This window comes from Doryrhamphus excisus, linkage group LG14 (assembly GCF_037039965.1).
Source record: "Doryrhamphus excisus strain RoL-2023G ecotype Guam linkage group LG14, RoL_Dexc_Guam_v1.1, whole genome shotgun sequence".
In the NCBI taxonomy this organism is placed as follows: Eukaryota; Metazoa; Chordata; class Actinopteri; order Syngnathiformes; family Syngnathidae; genus Doryrhamphus; species Doryrhamphus excisus.
Window position 1 is genome coordinate 10266502 of NC_136370.1, and position 23668 is coordinate 10290169.

Below are 23668 nucleotides of genomic sequence, written 5' to 3' on the forward strand. Positions count from 1 at the left end.
TAGGTGTCCTCTTCAGGGGTCAGGCTTTTATAATTAGGGCACAGAAACTGCATGGACACACCATACTCTTTCTTCACAAAGTAGTCCATTGTGTACTAACATGTATTCAATACACTATCTGAAAACCATATCAGGCAGCACACAGTATATAATTAGTATGTAATTTTGGTCTTTTAATGGAAAAATCCATATCAGTGCAATCTTTCTCTGCAGCACAGCAGGATAAAATGTGGCACTCCTCTGGAAGCAAATTTATTATTAGATATACAGGAAAACATTAACATTGTTCTATTTGTGCTGTGCCTGTATTATTCTGAAGGAGTTTACAGACGTTTTAGAAAGATTGATTGATTTTATGCGAAGAGCAAGTCAGCAACATTGGCATTAAAACGGATAGTTCAGAACTTCTCTTCAAACATTGTGTGGCATATTGTCACACATTGCGCCTTGTTGCTCTTAGCTCTTTTTTTGAGTTGTGATAAAACTGCAGCTTTATGGGCATCCACGCTAATAACTCTGGAGGCTACTATTTCTTGCAGTTATGGTTAATTAATTAACTTAATTAACAAAACTATACTTGTGTTTGCCGGAATGGTGATCATTCCAGCATTACGTGAGTAATACCTTATAATCAAGTAAGAGGGAGTTGCATTATAAATTACGTAGTACATTATAGCTATATTCTAGTAAGTATAGCTGCTGACACCAAAGTTTAGTGTTACTGTGGCATGCTGTGAAGTGGGAGATACTCCTAGCCACACTGTGTGAAAGGAAGTTCTGCCAGGTCTCTGGCAGCAAGGAGTTGGCAATATAACCCTATGTTCTACAGAACTGTTCATCTTCTGAACTGTTATTAATAAAAATTGAGATTGGATCAGTTGCACTGTTCTTGGAATACTTGAAACCCTTTTTTTTGTGGAATGCTCGATGCGGCCCAGCCTCTACTTCCAGCTGCCCTCATGTAAATTGAGAGTGAGAACCCTGCTGTAGACCAATCATTCCATGTAACTATATTTTTATTTCAATGAGAAAATTAAGGCCTGATGTCAAATGTTTCCCAGCCAACTAGCAAAGCAATAAAATAACCAATAACTCAATTTTCCTTGCCACCATCTGTCTCGGACTGTTTTGGTGTCCATAAAGAACTATTAGGTGCAGATTCTATCTGCAAGGACTGCACATATTCTATTCTGAATGAGTTATGTCAAGTACAGTTGTATCGACTTGTTAATTCCCAGTATACGTAATGTCCCATAAACCATCTTACTTTGTTTAATATGAAGAATTTTCAATGTAGAAGCTGGCCTACATTTTGAATGTTTATATTGGAGATGATGGATGGTTTCATTGGTGACTAGAGGGATTGGGAGGTTTTTAATCTCGGTGTTGTGTAAGCATGCAGCGAGGCTGCCAGCAAAGAGCTCCAGAGCATAACGGATGACAACCACCTCTGACAAAACAACACAAGTAAGCCAAGGAGAGACAGCAGGGGGATCACTGCAAATTTAGTAGTCTTAAAATGTTAGCATTCAGAAAATGTCCTAAGACACCCCCGGGGTTCTCCATTTTTTTTCATGTATTAATAATAGTCCTGCTTAAGGTTTTCTTCATACACTCTATTGCCACCACTGTGCAAACTAGTTGGAACACCACTGGTTCACCTTTTGTATGTTTTTTGGTACTATTTGTTTGTGTGTGTGTGTGTTGTGTTTTTCTGCAAGGCTAATTAGTTAAGCTGCTTTTGGTTTGCTAATTTTATCCATACATTATTAGCTTATTTTTCTTGACAGGAAATACAAGAAATATTAAGGGGGCAGGATTTCTATCTTCTTTTAGAAATCACAAGTGGATGTCTTTTTCAACATTCCTGTCAAATTTGTCACCAGCAACTGCTACTTAAAGTGAAAATGGTGATAGACCACCACAATTCATTCATTCATTTTCTACCGCTTAGCCTCACAAGGGTCGTGGGGGGCTGGAGCTTATCCCAGCTGTCTTCGGGCGAGATGGGGGGTACACCCTGGACTGGTCGCCAGCCAATCACAGGGCACATATAGACAAACAACCATTAACGCTCACATTCATACCTATGGACAATTTGGAGTCACCAGTTTTCCGAGCGTGTTTTTGGAATGTGGGAGGAAACCGGAGTACCCGGAGAAAACCCACGCATGCACGGGGAGAATATGCAAACTCCACACAGAGATGTACTAACTGTGAGTCCTGCGTGCTAACCACTCGACCACCATGCAGCCCCAGACTACCACAATGTATATCAAGAATTGCATATGAAAACTGACACTTCACTGTAATGAGCCAGTGTCTTGCCTCAGTCTTCCTCAGTCACATGGTGACAACTAAATATATGAAACGCTCATTGATATTTATGTGTCTCAATCCAATGTATGCATTTAATACAGCATGGTTTTTGCAGTACTATTTTCAAGTTGTAAACTGACCACCTCAGACAAAGCCAAGCCAAGCTTTTTTGTTACTGTGCATTGGTTAAGGCCATGGATGTGTTTGTAAATTAAACTGTTCACTGCCCTGTGACTTACTCTGAATATAGAACAAAAACACACAAAATGTGTGCATAATGCAAATAAAACTGACCTGTCTTGGTTTAGTTTGACTTTGTGGTCAAACTTTAGTGTCATAGCTTCTTTTTTTATATACTGTGTAAACTACTTAAGTTGATTTTAACTTACATTGGGGCAAGCATCCTCTCCTTTCTGTCCAACCAGAATATACAGCAGCTCTCCTTTCCTCAGCAGAAAGTCTCCACTTATGTATGTGCCATGTGATCTGCTTGTGGCCATAACACTTCGGCCACCAGCTGCACCGTATGCTGTGATCCTAGAAGAGAAAGACAAACACAAAATTAAACAGAAATAATTATGGTACGTTCATACCAGAACATATGCAGAGATACACACATACTGTAGACACCCATCATTTTATATTACTAATTCAAATAAACAGTATTTATTTCAAGATTATTTAAAGTTTGTTTTAAAAACATCAACGTAAACTTTTACACTTCCTCAGGATGGTTTAAGAATAACAATTATTCAATTGTACGTGTATGTATTTATCTATGCATTCATTGAATATAATGCAGACATACACAGGTCAATACATAGACTTCCATAGCAGAAAACTGTTCCAGTTTTTCCAGCGTGAAAAAAAAAAACATTGATTGGTTTTTGGGAATGCTTCAATATTCCTCTCCCCTGGTGGTCATGCTTGGTGGAGAGAGAACGCTGCCTGGTGCTGGGTAGCTACCTCAGCTGTTTGCCTAATGACTTTTGGGAGATGCAGAGCGCAAATTCATCTCTGTGGCCGTCTGTCAACTTCATTCACTGGCTCTTCCAGATAACCAGGCTGCATTAGGACCACTATTTCAAAGTTTGGAGGCAGCAAATGTTTTTTTTTAAATCTCTGGGACACGTGTTACACTGTTGTTAGGTATTTAAAGACTTAAGACTCAGCAGTGCTGTGGGTGACGAGCAAAGCTGGTTTTTTTGTGGTTCTCAGAATTTTCCAAGTTAAAGGTCTTCGGTCTGCTTATAGGCCCACAGGAGGAATATTGATCTCGGCCTAAGGTGACTAATACTACATATTGTATATTCTAACAAGCTCATTGTTCTTGGTGTATTTTTGAACCCTTATTGAAGATTCCCTCCTCTGCTCATCTATTCTCTTGAGGAAGCACTGATGCCCTGCTGATGCACACAGGAGAAAAAGAAGTGGGTGGGAGTAGGAGTGTGCATTTTTGCCAAAGATGAGATCCTGAAGACTGGGGCTATGTTTCGTGTGTGTGTTTTCAGCATAATCTCAGTATTTTAAACACACCCTAAATATTTTTAGATCAAAAAAGTCATGGTTTATGTGAAGAATGTTGAGGAATGGAATCAAATACTGAGTACGAACACCATGAAACTACCAAAATAAATATGACGAAAACAATCACTGTCAAAGCTTATTCAATTATCTGTATAATATAATATAATGGGAAAATAACAGGGTCCTACCTGTAGGTGCCAGTTTCCGGGACCTGCCACATTTGAATGCCTTTAAGAGGCCCCCAGGTGCCCACTGTCACGTTGATTTTGCTGATCCTGTAGGAGTTCAAGCACTGGGATGGAGTTGGACCATCAGGTCCTGCAGCTCCACAGTTGTGAAAAATCCATTTTTTGGCTGAACACAGAGGAGAAAAAGTACCATTTAATATTAAACAGAGCGCACATTTCCTGCACTGAAGCACTTTACGACCACCACATAATTATCAAGATATATTGATAGATACTACATATTCCATACAAGACACACACACATTTAGCCGTTAGTAAAACACACATGCATGGATAGCTATTACAAAGTGGTAGTGCAAATTGTATAAGGGATGTTGAACATATTAACAAAGAAAGCAGGTGTCCTGCGTGTCACAACTAATTAGAGATTGCACTCTAATTAGCTGAAGAATAATCTTGTCATATGGAGTTCATGCTTGAAGAAAGAGGTTTGCTCTGAGTTTGACGAGCTATTTTTAAACACGGGTCGAGCTGCAAAAAAACATAATGACCACGTTTCCACTATCGATATAATGCCAAGATTGTCTGCACTCGGACCTATGTTACACATAAGTCAGGTGTCGCCACCCAGTAGCTCATGATTACCAGGAGCTCCTAACCACTTTTCAAGTAGCTCTCCAAAGGGGTTATTCAATTATTATCCAATACCAGCAATACAGTATATCAACAATATTAGAAAGTGGGGTTCGGCAGGGGTCTGGAAGTCCTCTGGAGTGCATGGGAGTGTGACCAATCACAGCGGAGTGGGCGTGCCTGGAGGCCGTCCGTGGGTAAAGGTAAAACAGACAAGTAAATACAGCTGAATTAGGTGCAGATTCTGGAAGATTCTAGATTCTTCTAGATCTATTGTGTGTAGTCCTCAACTCAATGGGACGCACACAGTGGGATGAAAATTAGCATGATATATTTAATTTATTATATAATATATATACTAATATTAGGGATGTTCCAATCAGGGTTTTTTTTATGCTGCAGATACCGATCCTGATAATCCATGAGTGAAATCGGCCGATACCAATCACATACTGTCCATGCAGTGTAAATGTTTAAAGTTTTTTTTTCTTGTGAGAGTTACTTTTTCAAAAATGGCAAAGAGGTACTCGTTTTTGTAATATATATTTTCAAGCCAAGCAAAAAAGCTGGTATCCACAACTCACATTTGGATTTCACAATGCATTTATTTCTAGTCTTCTCACATTATTAACTGAAAACCTGAACGAAAAGCAGGTTTGTTCACATCTGCAGTGCCCCTTCAGCCAAATTTGCTGCCTTCTGACCCACAGATGCAGCCAACTGCCAGAGAGGACACAACATTCTGATGCTCCCTGGCTAAGTCTAAAAGAGCAGTTTTGTGGCGTTGAAGGAGACAAGGTCTTTGAATTTGTTTTTTGTTTTTGAAATCCTTTTCCCGCAGATGACGTCTGATGGTTATTGCGGGGCAGTCGGCACCATTAAGGGCCTTAATTTGGGTCGAGGACCGCCCTGTGTCTTGACAGTTAGCCAATCGGGTCGCCCGGCTCAGTGCAGGTGTACTTTTTTGGGGTCGACCACTTGACTTTTTTGTTCCGTAATGCTCAGGATCTTTAAAAAAAATATAGAATGACTGTCTTGCTGAGTCCAACCTCAGCAGCAATGGCGCGTTACAACCTATTTAAATGATTTTCTTATTTATTTTTTATATGTTTTTTGTCCTTCTTGATTTTGCATATTGTAGCTCTACTTAAAACCTTATTAAGGTCCAAATCTGCATATTCTAGTAATTTTTCAACTGGTCTTGATCAGGGCTGTATATTATGAAATTATTATATACTGTAATTAATAATTAATAATAATGAATAACTAATAGTTATTCATTCATAATATACCAAAGATGTTTCATTGTGTGTTTTTTTTTATTAAGTGTTCAAGAGTAGGGGGTACATGACTTCCAGTCAGATATCTAAAGGGGTACGTGACTGTGAAAAGTTTGGGAACTACTGGTCTAGTTGACTTGTGAGGGCAAGATGACAGATCGGTGCAGAGTCCGAGGTAATGCGGTTCCTGTATCAAACTGTCATGGTGGAGAGAAAGGGAGACAAAGGATGATTCACTCAATTTACCGGTCAATCTATGTTCTCTGCACCCTAAAGGATGGTCACAAGCTTTGGGTAGTTGCCAATAGGATAAGATGGTGGACATGGGCTGCCAAGATTAGCTTTCTCCGTAGGGCGGCTGGGCTCACGTTTAGTAATCCAGTAGGGGCCCAGAGAGTCACTGCTCCTCCTCGTTTACAACAAGCTAGTCAAGATGGTTCAGGCATCTATTTTAAATGCCTCCACAACACCTCCTCGGTCCAGGAGGACATATGATGCACGGATCAGATCAGTCTCACAGTTGGCCGTGGAACACATCTGTGATGTGATCAGAAAAAATAATTTAAGCAATTCCGTCAACCCTGGTTACTGTGTCTGCCAGACAGTTAAGAAGCTTCAGTTGCTAAATACAAATTCACAAATTGAACCAAATATGACCAAGCTAATCAATTTTTTGGAGACGATATAGATGGCAGCACTCTACTGACAGTTACCCACCATAGGCTGGATATTATAAACAAGATGGATCAAGGATGGCACATTGTGGATGGATCGGAATAAAAATCTTGCACAGGAGTCAAATCAATTACAAAAAAAGCTAGATTTGCATAAAACTGTTATTGCTTTCCCACACACTTAAACCAAAGCAACAAGAACTAGTATATAGTGAGTAAACAATGAATAATTTCAGCTGTACAACGAATTAGCAATCACTTAATGGCCAAAACTTGTCTGTGTTAGAAGTGCAAAGGGAGCAACATCTGCCGGCAGTTGGATTGCTTCAGAGCAACAGTCTGTCTATCTGACTCGAAGCCAGTTTTTATCTAATCCGCAGTGCTTGGATTTGTTGTTGTCTGATGTTGCGTGAGCGGAAGTGGAACACCTTGATATGAAAATGTGTTTTGGGTTCAAAGAAGATCATGCTTGTACACCCTGCCTCACTTTTGCAGATGATCATTTTTGGCAGTGTGATATTCTGTATCAAATGCTTATCTTCATCATGCACCCACCCACATGCAGAGAATAGCCCGAGAAAGAGGTTATCTCTCTGCAGATAATAATTACAGAAACAATCTTGAATGTTGATGAGTTGTGAGGAGAACAGTAGCTGATGTCTTTACCAAAATGGTTCACCGTGGATTGAGATTTTGAAAAAAACAAACAAACTATGAGGAGACAGTGTACTCAGTGTACAGTGTACTCTGAACTCTGGATGAATAAAAAAATAGTGGTGGGAAAAAATGAGAGAGCAGGGATGCATCGGAGGTGTCTCACAGAAAGATATGGCGGTAAGGTGACACAACAACCACGTGATCTAACAAAGAGCCCATTAATAAAATCTCTTACAATGGCAAAGATGGGAAACAAATTGAAACATTAAAGATAACAAAAGATGGGGTTCATTGTAGAGGGAATGAAAAAGAGAGGAGACAAGAGGCGTTTGTTGGGGTTAATCATGGAGCGTGTTGAGAGGAAAGGGGAGTCTTGCTGGAGTGACAGGTTGGCAGAGTTAAAACCCTCATCAGGCCCAGGACCCGTCAAATCTGCAGGCCCACGAGGGGAGAACGGAGGCACTCAGTGAATGTTAAGTGTCCTCGGCTTGTCTTTGAAATAGCCAACTGCAAGTTCAACATCTTTGCCCTCTACAGTTACTATCTATGATAATCACGCATCGACAATTCAGGTCAAATAGCTTTATTGTAATCACGCCGGTTACTTTCTTATTTTAAATGCCACACATTTAACAGAAGGAAAAAGCCCTGTCTTGATTGACTGAACCCAAGAATGAAGCCTGTGACTCCAGCTCACACTAAAGTTATGTTATCACAAGATGTAAGCAAGTCAAACATGAATGTCGTACTTTCCAGTGTGACCCTCCTGTGAGTGAAGTAATTCAGCAGCTTGTGTGCAAGACAAGCATGTCGCAGCACAAGAAACATTAGCATATTTCTATTTGGCTCTTGTCCTTACTTATCTCAGACTGTTCAGCAGACTGAATACTGCATAGCGAATTGGCTGCATGCAGAAAGACAATTCACTCACACTGATCAGTGATTTCAGCTGTTTAGTGAAAAGTCCTGTTTTCTGTAAAGTATGAATTCAAGTCAAATCCATCCATGCATTTTCTTTACCGCTTATCCTCACTAGGGTCGCAGGTATGCTGGAGCCTATCCCAGCTGTCTTCAGGTAAGAGGCAGGATATACCCTGGACTGGTCACTCGGCCATTTATTCATTCATTCATTTTTTACCGCTTTTCCTCACAAGGGTCTCAGGTATGCTGGAGCCTATCCCAGCTGTCTTCAGGTAAGAGGCAGGATACACCCTGGACTGGTCACTCGGCCATTTATTCATTCATTCATTTTCTACCGCTTTTACTCACAAGGGTCGGAGGTATGCTGGAGCCTATCCCAGCTGTCTTCGGGTAAGAGGCAGGATACACCGTGGACTGGTCACTCGGCCATTATTTCTTAAATAGTTGGCAATATAAGTAAACACACCTCACAGTGAACATGTTCAAATTGTGCTCGAAATGATGCACCATTGTTATCTTGCATTGCCTTAATCCTACTGGGAATTGAATTCACCAGCTTCACAGGTTGTTACTAGAAGCCTCTTCCACTCCCCCCCGTTACGACATCACCGACTTGGTGGTTGTTCGACTCCTTGGACTCCTCCACCTTACGCTTGAGGTGCTCACTTGACTTCAGGTATGGAGACAAACATGGCCACTCTATCACCTTTAACTTCCTCAGCAAGGCACTTGTTACCTTGGAGGTGTGTTTGGGGTCATTATCGTGTTAGAAAACTGCCAGGCGGCTCAGTTTCCCAAGGGAAGGGATCATGCTCTGCTTTAGAGTGCTTGACTGTAGGCAAGGCACAATTATCTTGGTACTCACTTGTGTTGCCAACTATTTTGACAATAATAGCTGTGTGTTGGGTTATTTTGGGTAGTAAATACTGTATATACTGCGATACAAGCTGGACTATAAAGTATGTTGAGTTCATATCTGTAGAATTGTGCTGTGAGATGATCCTATATTACAAATGGTTGCTTAAATGTCAGGGGTGTACAGTCGTCCCGCGACATCAGGCTTCACTCTATCACGTTTTAAAAATAACATATTAATTAATAAATGATGCTGTTTTGTGGATGAATATGGCCCATTACTAGTCAAAATTATTTCTGACTAATTTACAGCCATCCTGACATGGTGTCATTCAGCCGCCTTAACATTACATTGGTGAGATAATAGCCACTGCAGGAAGTACGCTGTCAATTAAAAAGCCAACATCAAACTTTCGAAATGATAACATGTCAAGGTTCCAAAGATTTGTATTATTTATTTAATTGTCTTTATCACAAGCTTTTCCATGTCACAAAACGATGCGCAAACGGGCTAAAATTAACAATAGATCATGTTTTAGCACCAAGAAATTATGTAATACTGTTTTCCTTGTTGAGTCATGTTTGCAGTATATTTCCACATGACCGTGGCTTCAATTCACTGTAGTCTGTGCGTCATGACCCTCGAAGTAACTATGCTTTCGCTGGTACCCCTTTCAGAAGAATCACCCATTTGCAATTGCTTGCTGCACTCTGTGTATACAATCACTCGCGCCCCGCCTCTCCCTACTGGGACAAAGATACTGAATGACTGACAGGAGAGTTCACTCTTTCCATTTATTTTGCTATAGAACCAATTCACAAAGGTGTTGAGATAGATGAGTGAATTCTCTTGTCATCCAGCCTGTTTGGTAGCGAGAGAGGAGGAAAACAAACATGCATGAACATATCAATATAACAAGGCTGGTAAAATGATCACGTTAGTTTTTATTTATCGTGCAGGTAATTGATTTATTGATTAACGCGACAGGCCAAGTTGTACCGTACCTATTCAATCGTCCTGCATGTGAATGTGTTATTGCTATTTGCAGAGCATTTAATAAGCAAGGAGGGTTGGTGTGATTTGTCACACCAGTTTGAAATTGAAGCCTCAGTACACAACAAAATCAATTTTCTTGGCTTTAACAGGGCATGGATGGTATAAAAGCATTCTCTGCTCCCAGACTCAGACAGATAGATAGATAAATAGATAGATAGATGGATGGATAGATAGATACTCAGACAGACACACAGTCTTATAAACATGCATTGTCGCACATGCTCCATAGCTTGCCATGACTGCAGCCAAGAATGAATGATAAATATGGTAAATAGGAGCAGGCGCGCTAGCTAGCGAATATTTTCAGCATTTTCAGCAAATAAAAACTAAAGTTTGGAACATCTTTTGCAAGAAGGGCGCAAAACTTGACCAGCCAGACCAAAAGAGGTGAGAATGGTAACTTATTTGCTTTGTAATTTCAGTCTGAAATGTTCATACTTACTATTGTTATGATATTTTCAGTACGGGATTTTTTACTCTTGCAAGCTAACATGCCATTTTCATTGCACCCGTGTGACAAATAGTTCTATTTACTTATCTGTGCTTGGACACAGAAGAGATGTGTCATCATTTAAGGGGCTTAGCACAATTTATTTATGTTGTATTATTGATTGGGCTGAAGGTTAAGACTTGTGTTTTTCATTGCTCCATTTTTTTTAATAGCGAGATAGATCAATGTTTATTGTCATTACACACAGTGTACACAGCTCCACTTCCATGTTCTAAACGTAACAGGCATAAAATATAGATATCAAATATACAAATATTGATCCCATCAAACAAAAAGATATGATATACTGTAAGAATGCCACTTTCATATAATTGGCATCTTTATTTTATAGTGTAAGATTAATGTCTGCTGTTACACCCTGCGTGACTTATTAGACCATGTTTTGTATTTCCTTGGTCTGGACTCTTATTTTGTTACACTTCCTATTTGGTTCTGTGTTGTTTTCTGCTGCTTTGACTTTCACGATTAAACACACCTCCCACTAATTTGAGTTTGTTCGAATTAAGGTTACTCAATGCTGTTGTCCTCGGTTGGAGCATTGTGTGCTTGTGCATGTATGTCAATGTTGTGTCATCTTTGTGTGTTCTGGCGACATTCTTATGCAAGTTTGTTCTGCTTGGAAAAAATCACAAAGACCAGTCCAGGGTATACCCCGCCACTCGCCTAAAGACAGCTGGGATAGGCTCCAGCATACCCGCAACCCTAGCAAGGATAAACGGCATGGAAAATGAATGAATGATATAACAGGAGAAGAGTAACAACTCACTTTTTCAGCAAGTCTAGCGTTGCTCGAGCACTTCAAAGTACTGACTGAGGAAATGTGTTTTAGAGTAAGTTTGATATGACTAACACAAATTTACGACTTTCAATATTGTTGCCCTCCTGAAGGAAGGAAGCAAGAGAGCGTGAGTAGGAAAATGTCAAGTCTGTGTAACTGTCTCCATTGACATTCTCGGGAGACAAATTGAAGGATTTTACACTTGGTAACTGCCCGTCCTGCTCCATTTATTGCCAAAAGAGATCTCTGCAGGACTCGCACTGTTGGGGGTGTGATGCTAACCAGTGGGGGGCGCACTTACTTTATTACAGTCTGTGTATCACGTCAAACTTGGTGCATTTTAAGCAATTGTGAATCTGTGCATGCACGTGAGCGTAGGAGTGAGAAGCAGAGACAAAGGAACACTGCAGAGAATGCATTCGGGAGAATAGCCTGATTCTGGCTGTATAACATCCATCTCTCACACAAATTCACACTTACAATAATCTGTCGTGTGGGAGTTCATCAGAGGGATCCCTACGGAGGGGGGTGTGGTCGTGATTGGTGGTCCGAGGGCCAACCTTGTTGTGCTGCTGGCCACCGGTGGAAATTCTCCATTTGCTGAAATGAAATAGAACATTTAATGAAAACCTTACATTTCTCACCCCATGTTCATCAGTCAGAAAGATATGAATGAGCAGGCTATTCAGTTTTTTTTTTGGTAGCAACAATCCATTAAGCCTCAAGCCACAACTGCATTCCTAGGACCGAGATTGTATGTTCACAGCTACCTTGATCTCATCCTGCTAAAACTCTCCCAGAAGACTGCCTGATTGGCTATTACTGCACAAGATAGAGGAACCTTTTACTCTCAAAGATGTTAAAGCATGGGTGACTAATTATAGTTGTCATGGTAGGATGCCGGCTTGGGAAACCGTCACGTCCTCATTCTGTATGTCTCAGTGTTGCAAAAACAGGAGTTGTCATGGTTGCTTAGTTAAAAGCATGTATAGATGAGTCAGTCTAAGTGATGACGTCTGTGCATTGCTATCAGAGGCTGGCATGACAGTAAACAACAATGTCAACATTATAATCACAATCAAACCTTCATCAGCTTGCGTGTGACAGATGTTATTATACCCTGTCACAAAACAACATTTTCCCAGAGACTAGCCTGAGCTTTGTGGGAGTCTCTATAATGTTACCTATTCTCATTCATGCAAGTCATTATATTCTCAGGGCATTGAATCAATGGTTACTGGATCGTTCATGTTGTATTAGAAGATGTTGCATCTCTCGTCCTCTCAGCTCTAATCTCAGGGACTATTGCAAGATCTGGAGTATTTATTTTGAGTATTTATCCTCAAAATACAGACAAATGCACAGGCAGGAACAATTTTGTTCTTTAGTGGTGCAAAAATGCATTTGTTAAGATACAAGGGATTGGAGCCAACAACAGTTGGCTTCTTCCCAAAAGATTCAATAATTAGCCTCTAACTAAGACACGGCCACCTTTGTCTTCAGGCGTGCCCGTTACATCGTTACAATGAATTGAATGCTAATGAGGTGATTCCACCTAAACAACATAATGAAAGAAGAAACAAAATGCATGATTGTATAAAATAAGTAAACAACAGCAAAGCATTAATTCTGACAACCGAAGACCAGTTATGTATGTGCCAATAAACGCATCAATTATTCCTGCCCCTTCAGAAGAAGCTTGGTGAAAAAGAGGGAGTGTTACTGACTGCGAAATAATTCAAAATGCAATTCAAGATTGCCTCGCTTCTGCATGATCTCACTGCATGGGGCAAGGATGATTTGGATAGGAGAGATTCCCTTCACCTCTTCACCTCTACATTCAGTCATTTTCTACAGCTTATCCTCATGAGGGTCGCAGGGGATGCTGGAGCCTATCCCAGTTGTCTTTGGGCAAGAGGCGGATCACACCCTGGACTGGTTGCCAGCCAATCACCCAGGCACATATAGACAAACAACCATTCACACTCACATTCATACCTATGGACAATTTGGAGTCGCCAATTAACCTAACCTTTTTGGAATGTGGGAGTCCCGGAGAACATGCATCTCCACACAGAGATGGCCGAGGGTGGAATTGAACTTGAGTCTCTTAGCTGTGAGGCCTGCACGCTAACCACTCGTCCGCCGTTCAGCCTCTATCAAATACAAGTTAATTCATTACCTTTATTGCGTGTATGTTTTCTGGATTATTCTGTTGATATTCTGTTGAAATAATGATCTCCTAGACCAGGGGTCGGGAACCTTTTTGGCGAAGAGAAGGCCATGAATATCATGAAGGCCAGATATTTTAAAATGTGTATCTGTGAGAGCCATATACATTTTTTTAAACACTGAATGCAATAAAATGTGTGCATTTTTATGTAAGACCAACAGTTTTAGATAATGGGCTCTAATTACGTAGACCAGGCACACTACCCCACGCCAATGGGGTGTGGCCAGCACACTTTCGTGAGCAGCGCAGTGTCTAATAATAAATCAAATACTTGTTGCCATTAATACAACTTCTGCTGCTGCATAGTTTTGCACCGTACTCCGTAGACGTATTTCATTCTTTTGGCCATCTTCGTCAGAAGGCTTGGTTCTGCAGCTTTAGCTATTTGACTAAAGGAGGAAAGTTTACATTTACATGTTTTTTTGACATCTCAATGACCGAGGTAGACTACAGCATTACCCAGTAATAATCAAGTTTTGGTGTTTGACCTGGAAAATATCATCAGGAAAGATAGATATGGTTGGCCGTATTGCAGCAGAATATAGATGGACGAATTAAAATGCATAAGAAAGTTGTTGATTTTGAATATTATTTTTAACAGTCATTTCTGTGATGGTTTACTTTAAAATGTTAGCAAAAATACATTTTTATTGTGGTAAGAAATGCTTGAGAGCCAGATACAGTCATCAAAAGAGCCCTACCTGGCTCCCGAGCCATAGGTTCCCTACCTCTGTCCTAGACAAAAGTATTTGATTAAGAAATTGTTGACTCCTGTTGCACAAAATCCTTGAAAATGCCACAAACGCGCCAAGGAGACCACATATCAGGGCATGCTTACCAGTGTCTTGTATTTGTTTATTTATTTACACTTTCATTTGTGTCTGCTAAAAATTGCTTTATCATAACAGTGTCATTATCCTTGGTAAAATATGACAGCATTGTACCCTGAGCTTCGACAGCGCCTGTTCTAACATAATAGAAACCATTAAAATAAGCAATCTTGTGTTGTCATGGCAACAGCAAAGATGTTGGTTTTATTAGAAACCAGTGTACCAGCCAAAGGATTTTTAAGGAGTGTGTATTACATGTTGCTTTGCATAAAGACTTTTGTCTTGAAGAAAATATCTGTGGCACTAATGACTCAATAATTGTGTGAAAAGGGTGCAGGGTGCAAATCTTTACCTTTGTTGTGTTATGTCAAATTTACAACATTGTTTATAAAATTCCACCATAGAAAAAAAAGCACTAATCATATATTTCTGACACCCACATTTCTGAACAATAAAGACAATTGTTTCATTCAATCCGACGCAAAGCTGTCTGCACCAGTAACGGCCAATATGCTCACTATCAATCCAGAAAGTGTAAAGAACAGATGTGTATATCAGATCAAAAGAGAAAAGAGCACCTACGTATGTAGTCAACACAAACAACACAAAGCCTCCAGGTTTTCATAAATGGCGATACTGTGTGTAGTTTTCTCTGCGTTATTTTCTTTTTGTTTGTTTCACATGCCACCTGTTGTCATTATCATAGATGAAAAGATGATTTTCAACAAAAGTTCCTACATTTTACACCTCAATGTTTGCCTGCTTCGTGGAAACACTGTTATAACAATAATGTTTGTACAAAAGGCTTTTCTGAGATCCTTTTGCTTTTTCATTTTCTTTGTGGTTATGAATAAAAGACAAGCAGCAAATGACCATGCCAACTTGAAGTGAGCATCAATTACAATGCTGTCAATTCTGTTCTTTTTTCACCGTGTAGAAGCAGAAAATTTGTATTTCAGCTGTAATTTTTATTATGAATCACTAATTATTTTTGTAACGGACGTCTAATAATACCAGATGATACTGGAATAAAATTGAGGAAATCGGATCAAACTGTTTTTTTTTTCTGACAATAATGATATCACCAAGATGCCAAGTATGTATGGCCTAAGTATGTATGTAAACCAAAAGTCCAAAAAACGTACACCTTGGTTTTCAGACAGAATCATTAAACACCACATTGGGAGAGAGCCTTAAATGGGACCTATTATGCTCATTTTTGACTCTTTGTATTGAGGTGTGGACTCCTATAGAGGAGCTACATACAATAACCCGCACAGAAAACTTTCTAAATCTTTCCTTGGAAAGGGCTTTTCTATAACGTTCCTTGGATTTGTGCTTCCCGCCAAATGCGCAAACCTCATTATCTAAAACTTTGGTATCATTTAACACGAGAATACAACATTCTAACTACGTGTATAGGTCAGAAAAGTGGAAAAAGCATAACAGGTACCCTCCAAGTGGTGTATACATCGACTTTTTGTGTTTTGACAAATTGGTAGGGCACATCCTACAACACTACTGTAAATGAGCTTTTAGAGCAAACAACTACATATCAGTATTAGTTGTTTATAACTGTCTGGTCGTTCTTCCTGTTCCTTGATATTGCAACACTGATTTCAAAGCTTCAACTCCTTTTTTGCTAACATGCACCAGTTAGAAAATCAATAGCTCATTCCCAAGCCCTGTAATCCTCAAATGAATATGATCATCTAAACCTCTGCTGTTTGAAAGCTGTGTGCAGATTTGATGGATCATGTACAGCATACAAGTGAACACAATGCGTTTGATAGGTTGGGTGAGGAGAACCACCAAACACACATCCCTCTGTCCTGCAGTATATAAGAGGCTTAATTGTGTTATTTTAACACAAGTTCAACGAGTATCCGTTATGGATAATGCATTTTTGCCAGATACGAGTATGAAACGAGTACATTTCATCATGAATAATAAACAATACATATAGCAACTTCTCATCAATTCATGTCAATTTCAGATTTAAAATAATGTACATATTTAAGGCCAACCCATTCTGGTTAAACCAGACAACAGATACAGATGCAGATAATGTAAATGGGTGAATATATACAGATACAGATAGTGGTGTACTCGCTCATCCCTAATAGCTAGAGCAACATAGCTGCAAAGACATTGCTATTCTCTATGAGGATTCCATGAGGGCTCCATGAGGACATTGCAGGATAAGCAGTGCTGGGACATACAGAAGTGCAATACTACTACAGCAAATAGCAATAAGCAACCATGTTGGCCGCAGAGCATTATAAAAAGGGAAATTGCCACTTGGGCTGTCACTGTTCATTAGTACTGTGCCGTAGGCTACTTAAAGCCCTCCAGAAGGCTTTCATGTTGGACTGGTGGGGTCACCAAAACATGTGTAACATGTGATCTGTGTATCACTACAGCATCTTTAGGAAATAGCCTCAATATAGAAATGTTGTCTTTAAAATGTTGTTATTCTCATATTTAATATATGTAGTGTCCACTTTTACAAATGCATGTCCTATGCTGCTGCACATGTACACTTATATAACTGAACTACTGACCTTGCACAAACATTGATCACGGCTACTACAACCATTTGTAATGTCCTGAAGCAGGAATAAACCACTGGTTACTTATTGTAACAGGTAGACCAAGGAAAATATCAGCAACAACTTTGCAAAGGGTAGGAGTGAAGGTATCACTATCTTCTGTTCATCGACGACTTCATGAGCAAAACGACATTTGGTGCTATTTAGTGATTGAATAAGCAATGCAATAGGACACACCCAGGCAACATAACACCTCCCCAGTCAGTCACATGTTCCAGTATCACATTACGAATGAGGTCCTATCTATCAAGTTGTGCATCCGATCCAAATGGAAATACTTGGGAAAAAAAATGAAATGTTGCTCTTGGTTTGTGTTTTGATGTCAAACCCATTTTTTGGGGTATACAGCAAAAATAAAGAAAATGACCTCACTGTTCCAACACTTCTGGAGGCCACTGCATGTGAGCTACGGCACCAACAATGCAGTCACATTTGAACAGGCTATAATTCATGGTTAGTCTATTTGCTGGAGAAAAACAAAATGAGAAAACTCCCGCTTCTGTAGTTGACTGACAGATAGGTGGCAGAACTCCAGGCTGTATTTTAAGGTGTGTAAGACACCTGCTGATTTATCGATCTAGGGGTGGGTCAGAGGCAGTATCATGTCCGTGAGGAAGGTGGTTCTTCACTCATAATGTCATAACAACCCAGAACTTCACAAAAGTCAAAAGTGGAGCAAAAAAGCAAGGGGGGTGATAGATGTTCTCACATTTGGTACTTACAAACATGCTCTGGGGACACATACTACTGTTTTTTATTTAAAAATTGCATTCTGAATCATAGGGACTTTTAAATTGTGTTAATAGCTGCAAAGCAAAATAACAGCAAAAACTGAGCATGAACACTTATATCATCACTTTAAACATGCTTGAAGGGCTGTTCAGCGTCGGCACTAACTGGTCCATGGAGTGGCTCTATGTCACTTAACACCCAGAGGTGCTAAGGATAATTGCCAAAATAAATACTTTTCAGTAATTCTGGATTGCATAAGACATCAAAAGTTATCACATCAGAGAGCAGCCAACAGTCAACCAAATACTGAGACTATCTTGATCCTGCATGTGGATGTAACTGCTTGTGTATGGCCGCATGGAGGCATCCAAAGTGGGGATTGGTGTCTTGCATTGCATTAGCATTGCAATGAGTGCAGTGGTTTCAAGGACACATTCATGCTTAGGTATCTCAATTGCTATTTATGCAAACAAGTAATGATACCACATGAATCTGTTTTGCAACTAAGCCTGGTGAATACTAAAGTAAAAGTGAAGTCAGGTCCAAAGGTCAGAGTACAGCTGGGAGATGTTCAGAGAAAGCTAATTGATGTCCAATACTCTGCATAAGGTTTACATTTAATTATATTTCATGCTGTGTTGTAATCTTCAGGGATTCGTCATGTCAATTAAGTCATTAACTCTTCTCACTGATTAACAAATGTAGGTTCACACTGCAGGGAACAATGCACAATTCAGATTTTTTGTTATATACAGTCTTTTTATGTAGTATTTACCAAATGAAATGTGACTTGTATTTGTGTGTAATGTGAAGAAAAATCATCCGGGAAGTGATATGCATGCACAGAAAACACAATGTGCTGTGTTTATGTAAGCAAACATGACCGCTTGTCATTTTCGAAGAACATTTGCAAAGCAATGATGCAATAATCTCCTGGAGAAAGTCCTCTCTGTAATTTCTGTTAATTTCCTATTCAACATATTACATTTGTCAGCTCTGAATAACTCTAGAAAATGACAAAGAAATAAAACAATGTATTAGGTTTGTACATCTGTATGGACATATTGCTGCAAATTGCATAAAGTCTAGTTGTCATTTGGCTCAGCATCGTATTTCCCAGTGATTCTTTTTTCTTATATTTTGTAAACATCTGCACAGTTTTTTCAAATTTAGTGCATTTGATTTTTTTTTTTTATCCCAAATACTGATATGCAGGTTTTTTAGCATTGTGCAGGCGTTGGGTGTTTTAAGTGAAATTTTTCCCAAAGGTCATATTTTGTCTTCACCTGCTCTTCGCCAACATAAGATCTCAATTACATCCCTACTTTGACAGTCAACATTTTTATCCATGTTGCCAATTAAATTTGTTTAAGTTATACCTAAAATGTAAAATGTTTTTTTCAACATAATGTAAAAAGTTACAGATACTCCAAAAATACATATTCAAAAAAACACAAAACCAATTTCTACTGAATTTTTGTGGGATGGGATCCAGCATTAAAATGAATACATTTATTTTCAACATTTGACATACTATACTGTCAAAGGGAATCCATCTGTTCACCCTCCTCTATGTAGCAAGAAGTAGTCTGCTAATTCATGCACAGATGGACATAAAACACAAATACGCCAGGCCGCAATTATTTATTTTTTTTAATATTGAGAACAGCTCTACAACATCATTCAGCAGCGGTGCACCATAATCAAATCATAATTTCATTATGTATTTGCGGCGGCTGTCCTTGCTGAGCATTGTGTTATGCTTACTGGTAATCTAATTTAATGTTGAACTCCATCAAGCTGATTGATGTTGACACTGAAAGACTGTTTAGTCATTCACCTGATTGGAAAATTTTAAGGTGTATCGGAAAGTTTGCATATCACATCACATTTGAAACATCTGCCCTCCATCTTGTGATGGAGGGCATCAATACACATATTTTTATGCATTCCTAATTGTTTTATACATGTAAAATTATAATTTTAAAACTTGTATAGTAAATGTATTCTGGGTTAACGTGTTTGTTTCTGATGCAAATAACTGGATTTACATGATTTCTTCGGGGAAAATGTATTCAGTTAAAGTAAGTCTTGGTTAAAGTGAATATACAGTGTTTGGATTTTGAATTAATGTCTCTTTTGTCCAATTATCCAATTAAAAATCTAGATAATCACAGCTTCACCTTGACATATACTCAGTTACAAATATGCTGTGGCATTACTATTCATGTCACATATCAAACATGCTTCTTCAGGAAGGAAGAGACAGATGAACGTATTGAACTTTTAACCTTGCCTTCTCCAGCCTGACATGGTTGTCATCTTACTCATGTTGACAAAAAATAGTTTAAACATAAATATATCTAGAAAAGTGAATATAATCTTGACACTGTAAAGCAGGGGTATTCAAAAACAAATATAACATTTCTGAAAAACATCTCCTAGCCTTTTATTCTTTTATGGCAGCAACCTGTTGTATAACACGGCTGTGGAATCATCCTTGCATCATCCTTGATGGCATCCCTTAAAGGCCCACCATGAGGGGGAAACATCACCAGATTGTTAATTCTCCTCTCCCCTATTCATGAACTCATCATCAGTAAAATATCATCCTTTACTTACAGTGTCGGCATTTTGGAGACAAAAAGTCTTGACAAAAATCAATGTATTATAGTATATAGTATAGTACGTGTGTGTGTGTGTGTGTGTGTGTGTAGGTCCCCTTGAACAGTAGCATACCATAAATTCATTCCCCCCCATCCCCCTTCTCCTGGGAAGTAAAACCACTCTTGTCATCTTCTTCAGCATCACAATTGAACAACCTCATAATTCCTTTGTCACACACCTTGTCAGTCTCTCTCGCTGTCTCTGTTTCATTGTCACTCTCTGTTTCACTTGTCACTCTCTGTTTCACTTTTGTCTTGAGTCATTAGCTATTTAGCTTAAGCTAAAACTCTTCATCACACAGGTGTCCAGGCTTTTGAAACCCGTTGTTGAAACTGGATGGCTGGAGTAATTCTGAACAACCTCATAATTCCTTTGTCACACACCTTGTCAGTCTCTCTCGCTGTCTCAGTTTCATTGTCACTCTCTGTTTCACTTGTCACTCTCTGTTTCACTTTTGTCTAGAATCATTAGCTATTTAGCTTAAGCTAAAGCTCTTCATCACACAGGGGTCCAGGCTTTTGAAACCCGTTGGTGAAACTGGATGGCTGGAGTAATTCTAAACTTGATCAAGCTCATGTAGATCACTGCATCAGACTACAAAACAAGGTATTACCTTCCACATCATTACTTTATGAAGCTGCACTACAAGCATCATGGGAAATGTAGTTTTTAGCCACAAATTAGCCGCATCATTGTACTAGCCGTAGGGTTCAAAGCACAAGAAAGAAATAGCAGCAAGTTATTTTTGGACATTTGTGTAATTAGATGGTCAAAATCCATCATTTTCCGCTTTAAGGCAAGCTCTGATAGTGAAGGAATCTCACTTTCAGCTCAGCGCCCGCAAATAGGGATCTTGCAGCTTGCCTATTGAGGGTCACTACTCTAAAGCCTCCAGTATGGGTGGATTGGCCATCAGGAATACCGGGAACTTTTTTTAAGGCTGATCAAAATTGGGCCGATAGCCAGTAGTTTATGTGTTTATTTTCACTACAACCAAGCAACGTTGAAGTTGAAGCCTGTTTTCCCTTTAGGCCACCCACAAACTCATCAACTAGGTCTGTCAAATCTTGCTCACGTGTGATTCGCCGTCCTTGCTGTAATATTCCATGAGCAGCTGGGCTTGTGCAGTTGTGTTTTATTAGTTGGCTGGACCATCATGTTCATCTGCCACTGTAAGTTGTTAACATGCTGGCCATTTATGCTCCCTGTGGCATGCTAGTTAGATGGATTTTAATATCAGATGTTAAATTTAAATACGGCTAACTTTGTAGGTGTGCACCTGTCTTTGGTCCACTGCCCCCTGGAACTAAAGCTAGTTGTGTTCCCCCAACCTCTCAAAATTCAGTCCTCAGATAAAAAACACTAACAGCAAACAAGCATCTTCTTGAATCTTCCTAGCGAAATTAAGCGCTACTGTAGGTATCCACTCTTCCGTCTGGGAATGACGCTGACACAAACGGCAAAAGTTTGTTACTCAGCACCAGTGTTTGTTACCACTGTTACCAAGCACCAGTGAAAAAAATGCTCTATAAATTTGTGTTTAAATCCTAAATACTACCATCAAAGAAAAATGAAGAATATAACTCTGGTAATTAGTATACACTTTTATTATTATTATACACGCACTAATATTTTGTTGGCTTTGAATGTGGCATAGGCGGCACGGTGATCTAGTGGTTAGCGCACAGACCTCACAGCTAGGAGACCAGGGTTCAATTCCACCCTTCGCCATCTCTGTGTGGAGTTTGCATGTTCTCCCCGTGCATGCGTGGGTTTTCTCCGGATACTCGGATTTCCTCCCACATTCCAAAAACATGCTAGGTTAATTGGTGACTCCAAATTGTCCATAGGTATGAATGTGAGTGTGAATGGTTGTTTGTCTATATGTGCCCTGTGATTGGCTGGCGACCAGTCCAGGGTGTACCCCACCTCTCGCCCGAAGACAGCTGGGATAGGCTCCAGCACCCCCGCGACCCTCGTGAGGAAAATGCGGTCAAAAATGAATGAATGAATGATTGTGGCATCATTTCCACAAGTTCATGCAATGTCACATCATTAATTTCTGCCCTGAGTTGCATTCATTTTGCATTCACCAAGCCCTTCTACCGATTTCTACACAAAGTTTCCCCATCTTCCTTCCATTTTTTTCTAATGTGTACAACAGTTCTTAACCTGATTTCAGTACTTTGATGCATGCTGATAATATCATCCTGAATAATTTTCCACAACTATGGTTGTTTAACAAATGAGAAGCGACTCACTGCATCAGTTAGCATTTAATAACTTGCTGCCAGCTGAAACATAATCACCCATGCAGTAATTATCCAATGGGAGGTTCTCATGGATGTGCTTAGTTAAATCCAGGCAGTGACATTTTTTGGGCAGGCAGTGTATCATGAGCATATTGTATGCCACGATATGGACTGATCATGAAATCAGATCAATCTGATTGGGCATCAAGTAAGTATGATGCTCAGGCAGTAAGACATATTTGCTTTACTACTTGTGAGCTTGTGTTTGAGCTTTCTGTGGAAAAGGTTCCACAGTCCTGAGCCAAATGCTGATAACAATAGAGAAAGGCAAAGAAGTTCAATTTTTGCCAAAATGTTGCCTCGATATCAGTACACTGTCTTGTTATCGTACAATGCTACGCATAACAAACTGTTATATTGTACACTTTGGCATGTTGAATCTTGTAGTATTAATAAAGATGTCCAACATTGTTTATTCAGCTTTCTTGGATCACTCAAATAAGAATGTTATGCAAACAGATGTTAGTCCATTTGACTGCGTAGCATTCCATGAACCTGAGTGCTCAAACAAGGAATCCCGCACATTAGTGACTTGTGCAACTGTTTTTAACATTGGACGTAAAATTTTAACATTTGCCCATTTGCTATAAGTGTTTGTGGTTTGAATCGGCATCTGTTTAAATCAGTTTTAAAACAATCAATACATTGAACCCAAGTCTGATAGATAAAAATAAAAAGAATCAGTACTCACAAGCCAGGAAGCAGTTCATACTAAAAGAGATGTTGTCAAGAGAGATAGCTGAACCAGGTTCAGGTCCATCTTCTGTGCTGAACAGTAGCCAAAACCTGTGGACATACGGGGAGCTTTTTACTACCACACAACCTGTGAAAGGCTGGACAGCGCCAAATGGAAATGAAGCAGGGAAGAATTTATTCCACTTA

At 39.5% G+C, this 23668-nt stretch overlaps 1 protein-coding gene across 5 annotated transcripts in view; it reads right to left on the reverse strand.

Moving 5' to 3' along the window:
* alk (ALK receptor tyrosine kinase) overlaps positions 1 to 23668 on the reverse strand; it is a 266664-nt gene that overhangs the window by 33612 nt on the left and 209384 nt on the right. For all 5 annotated transcript variants that reach the window (XM_058091041.2, XM_058091039.2, XM_058091042.2 and 2 more), the window contains 4 exons: positions 23478 to 23572; positions 11881 to 12000; positions 4035 to 4200; positions 2709 to 2856 (listed from right to left, as the gene is read on the reverse strand). In XM_058091041.2, coding sequence (XP_057947024.2) covers positions 2709 to 2856; positions 4035 to 4200; positions 11881 to 12000; positions 23478 to 23572 — 529 coding nt within the window. The remainder of the gene's footprint in view (positions 1 to 2708; positions 2857 to 4034; positions 4201 to 11880; positions 12001 to 23477; positions 23573 to 23668) is intronic.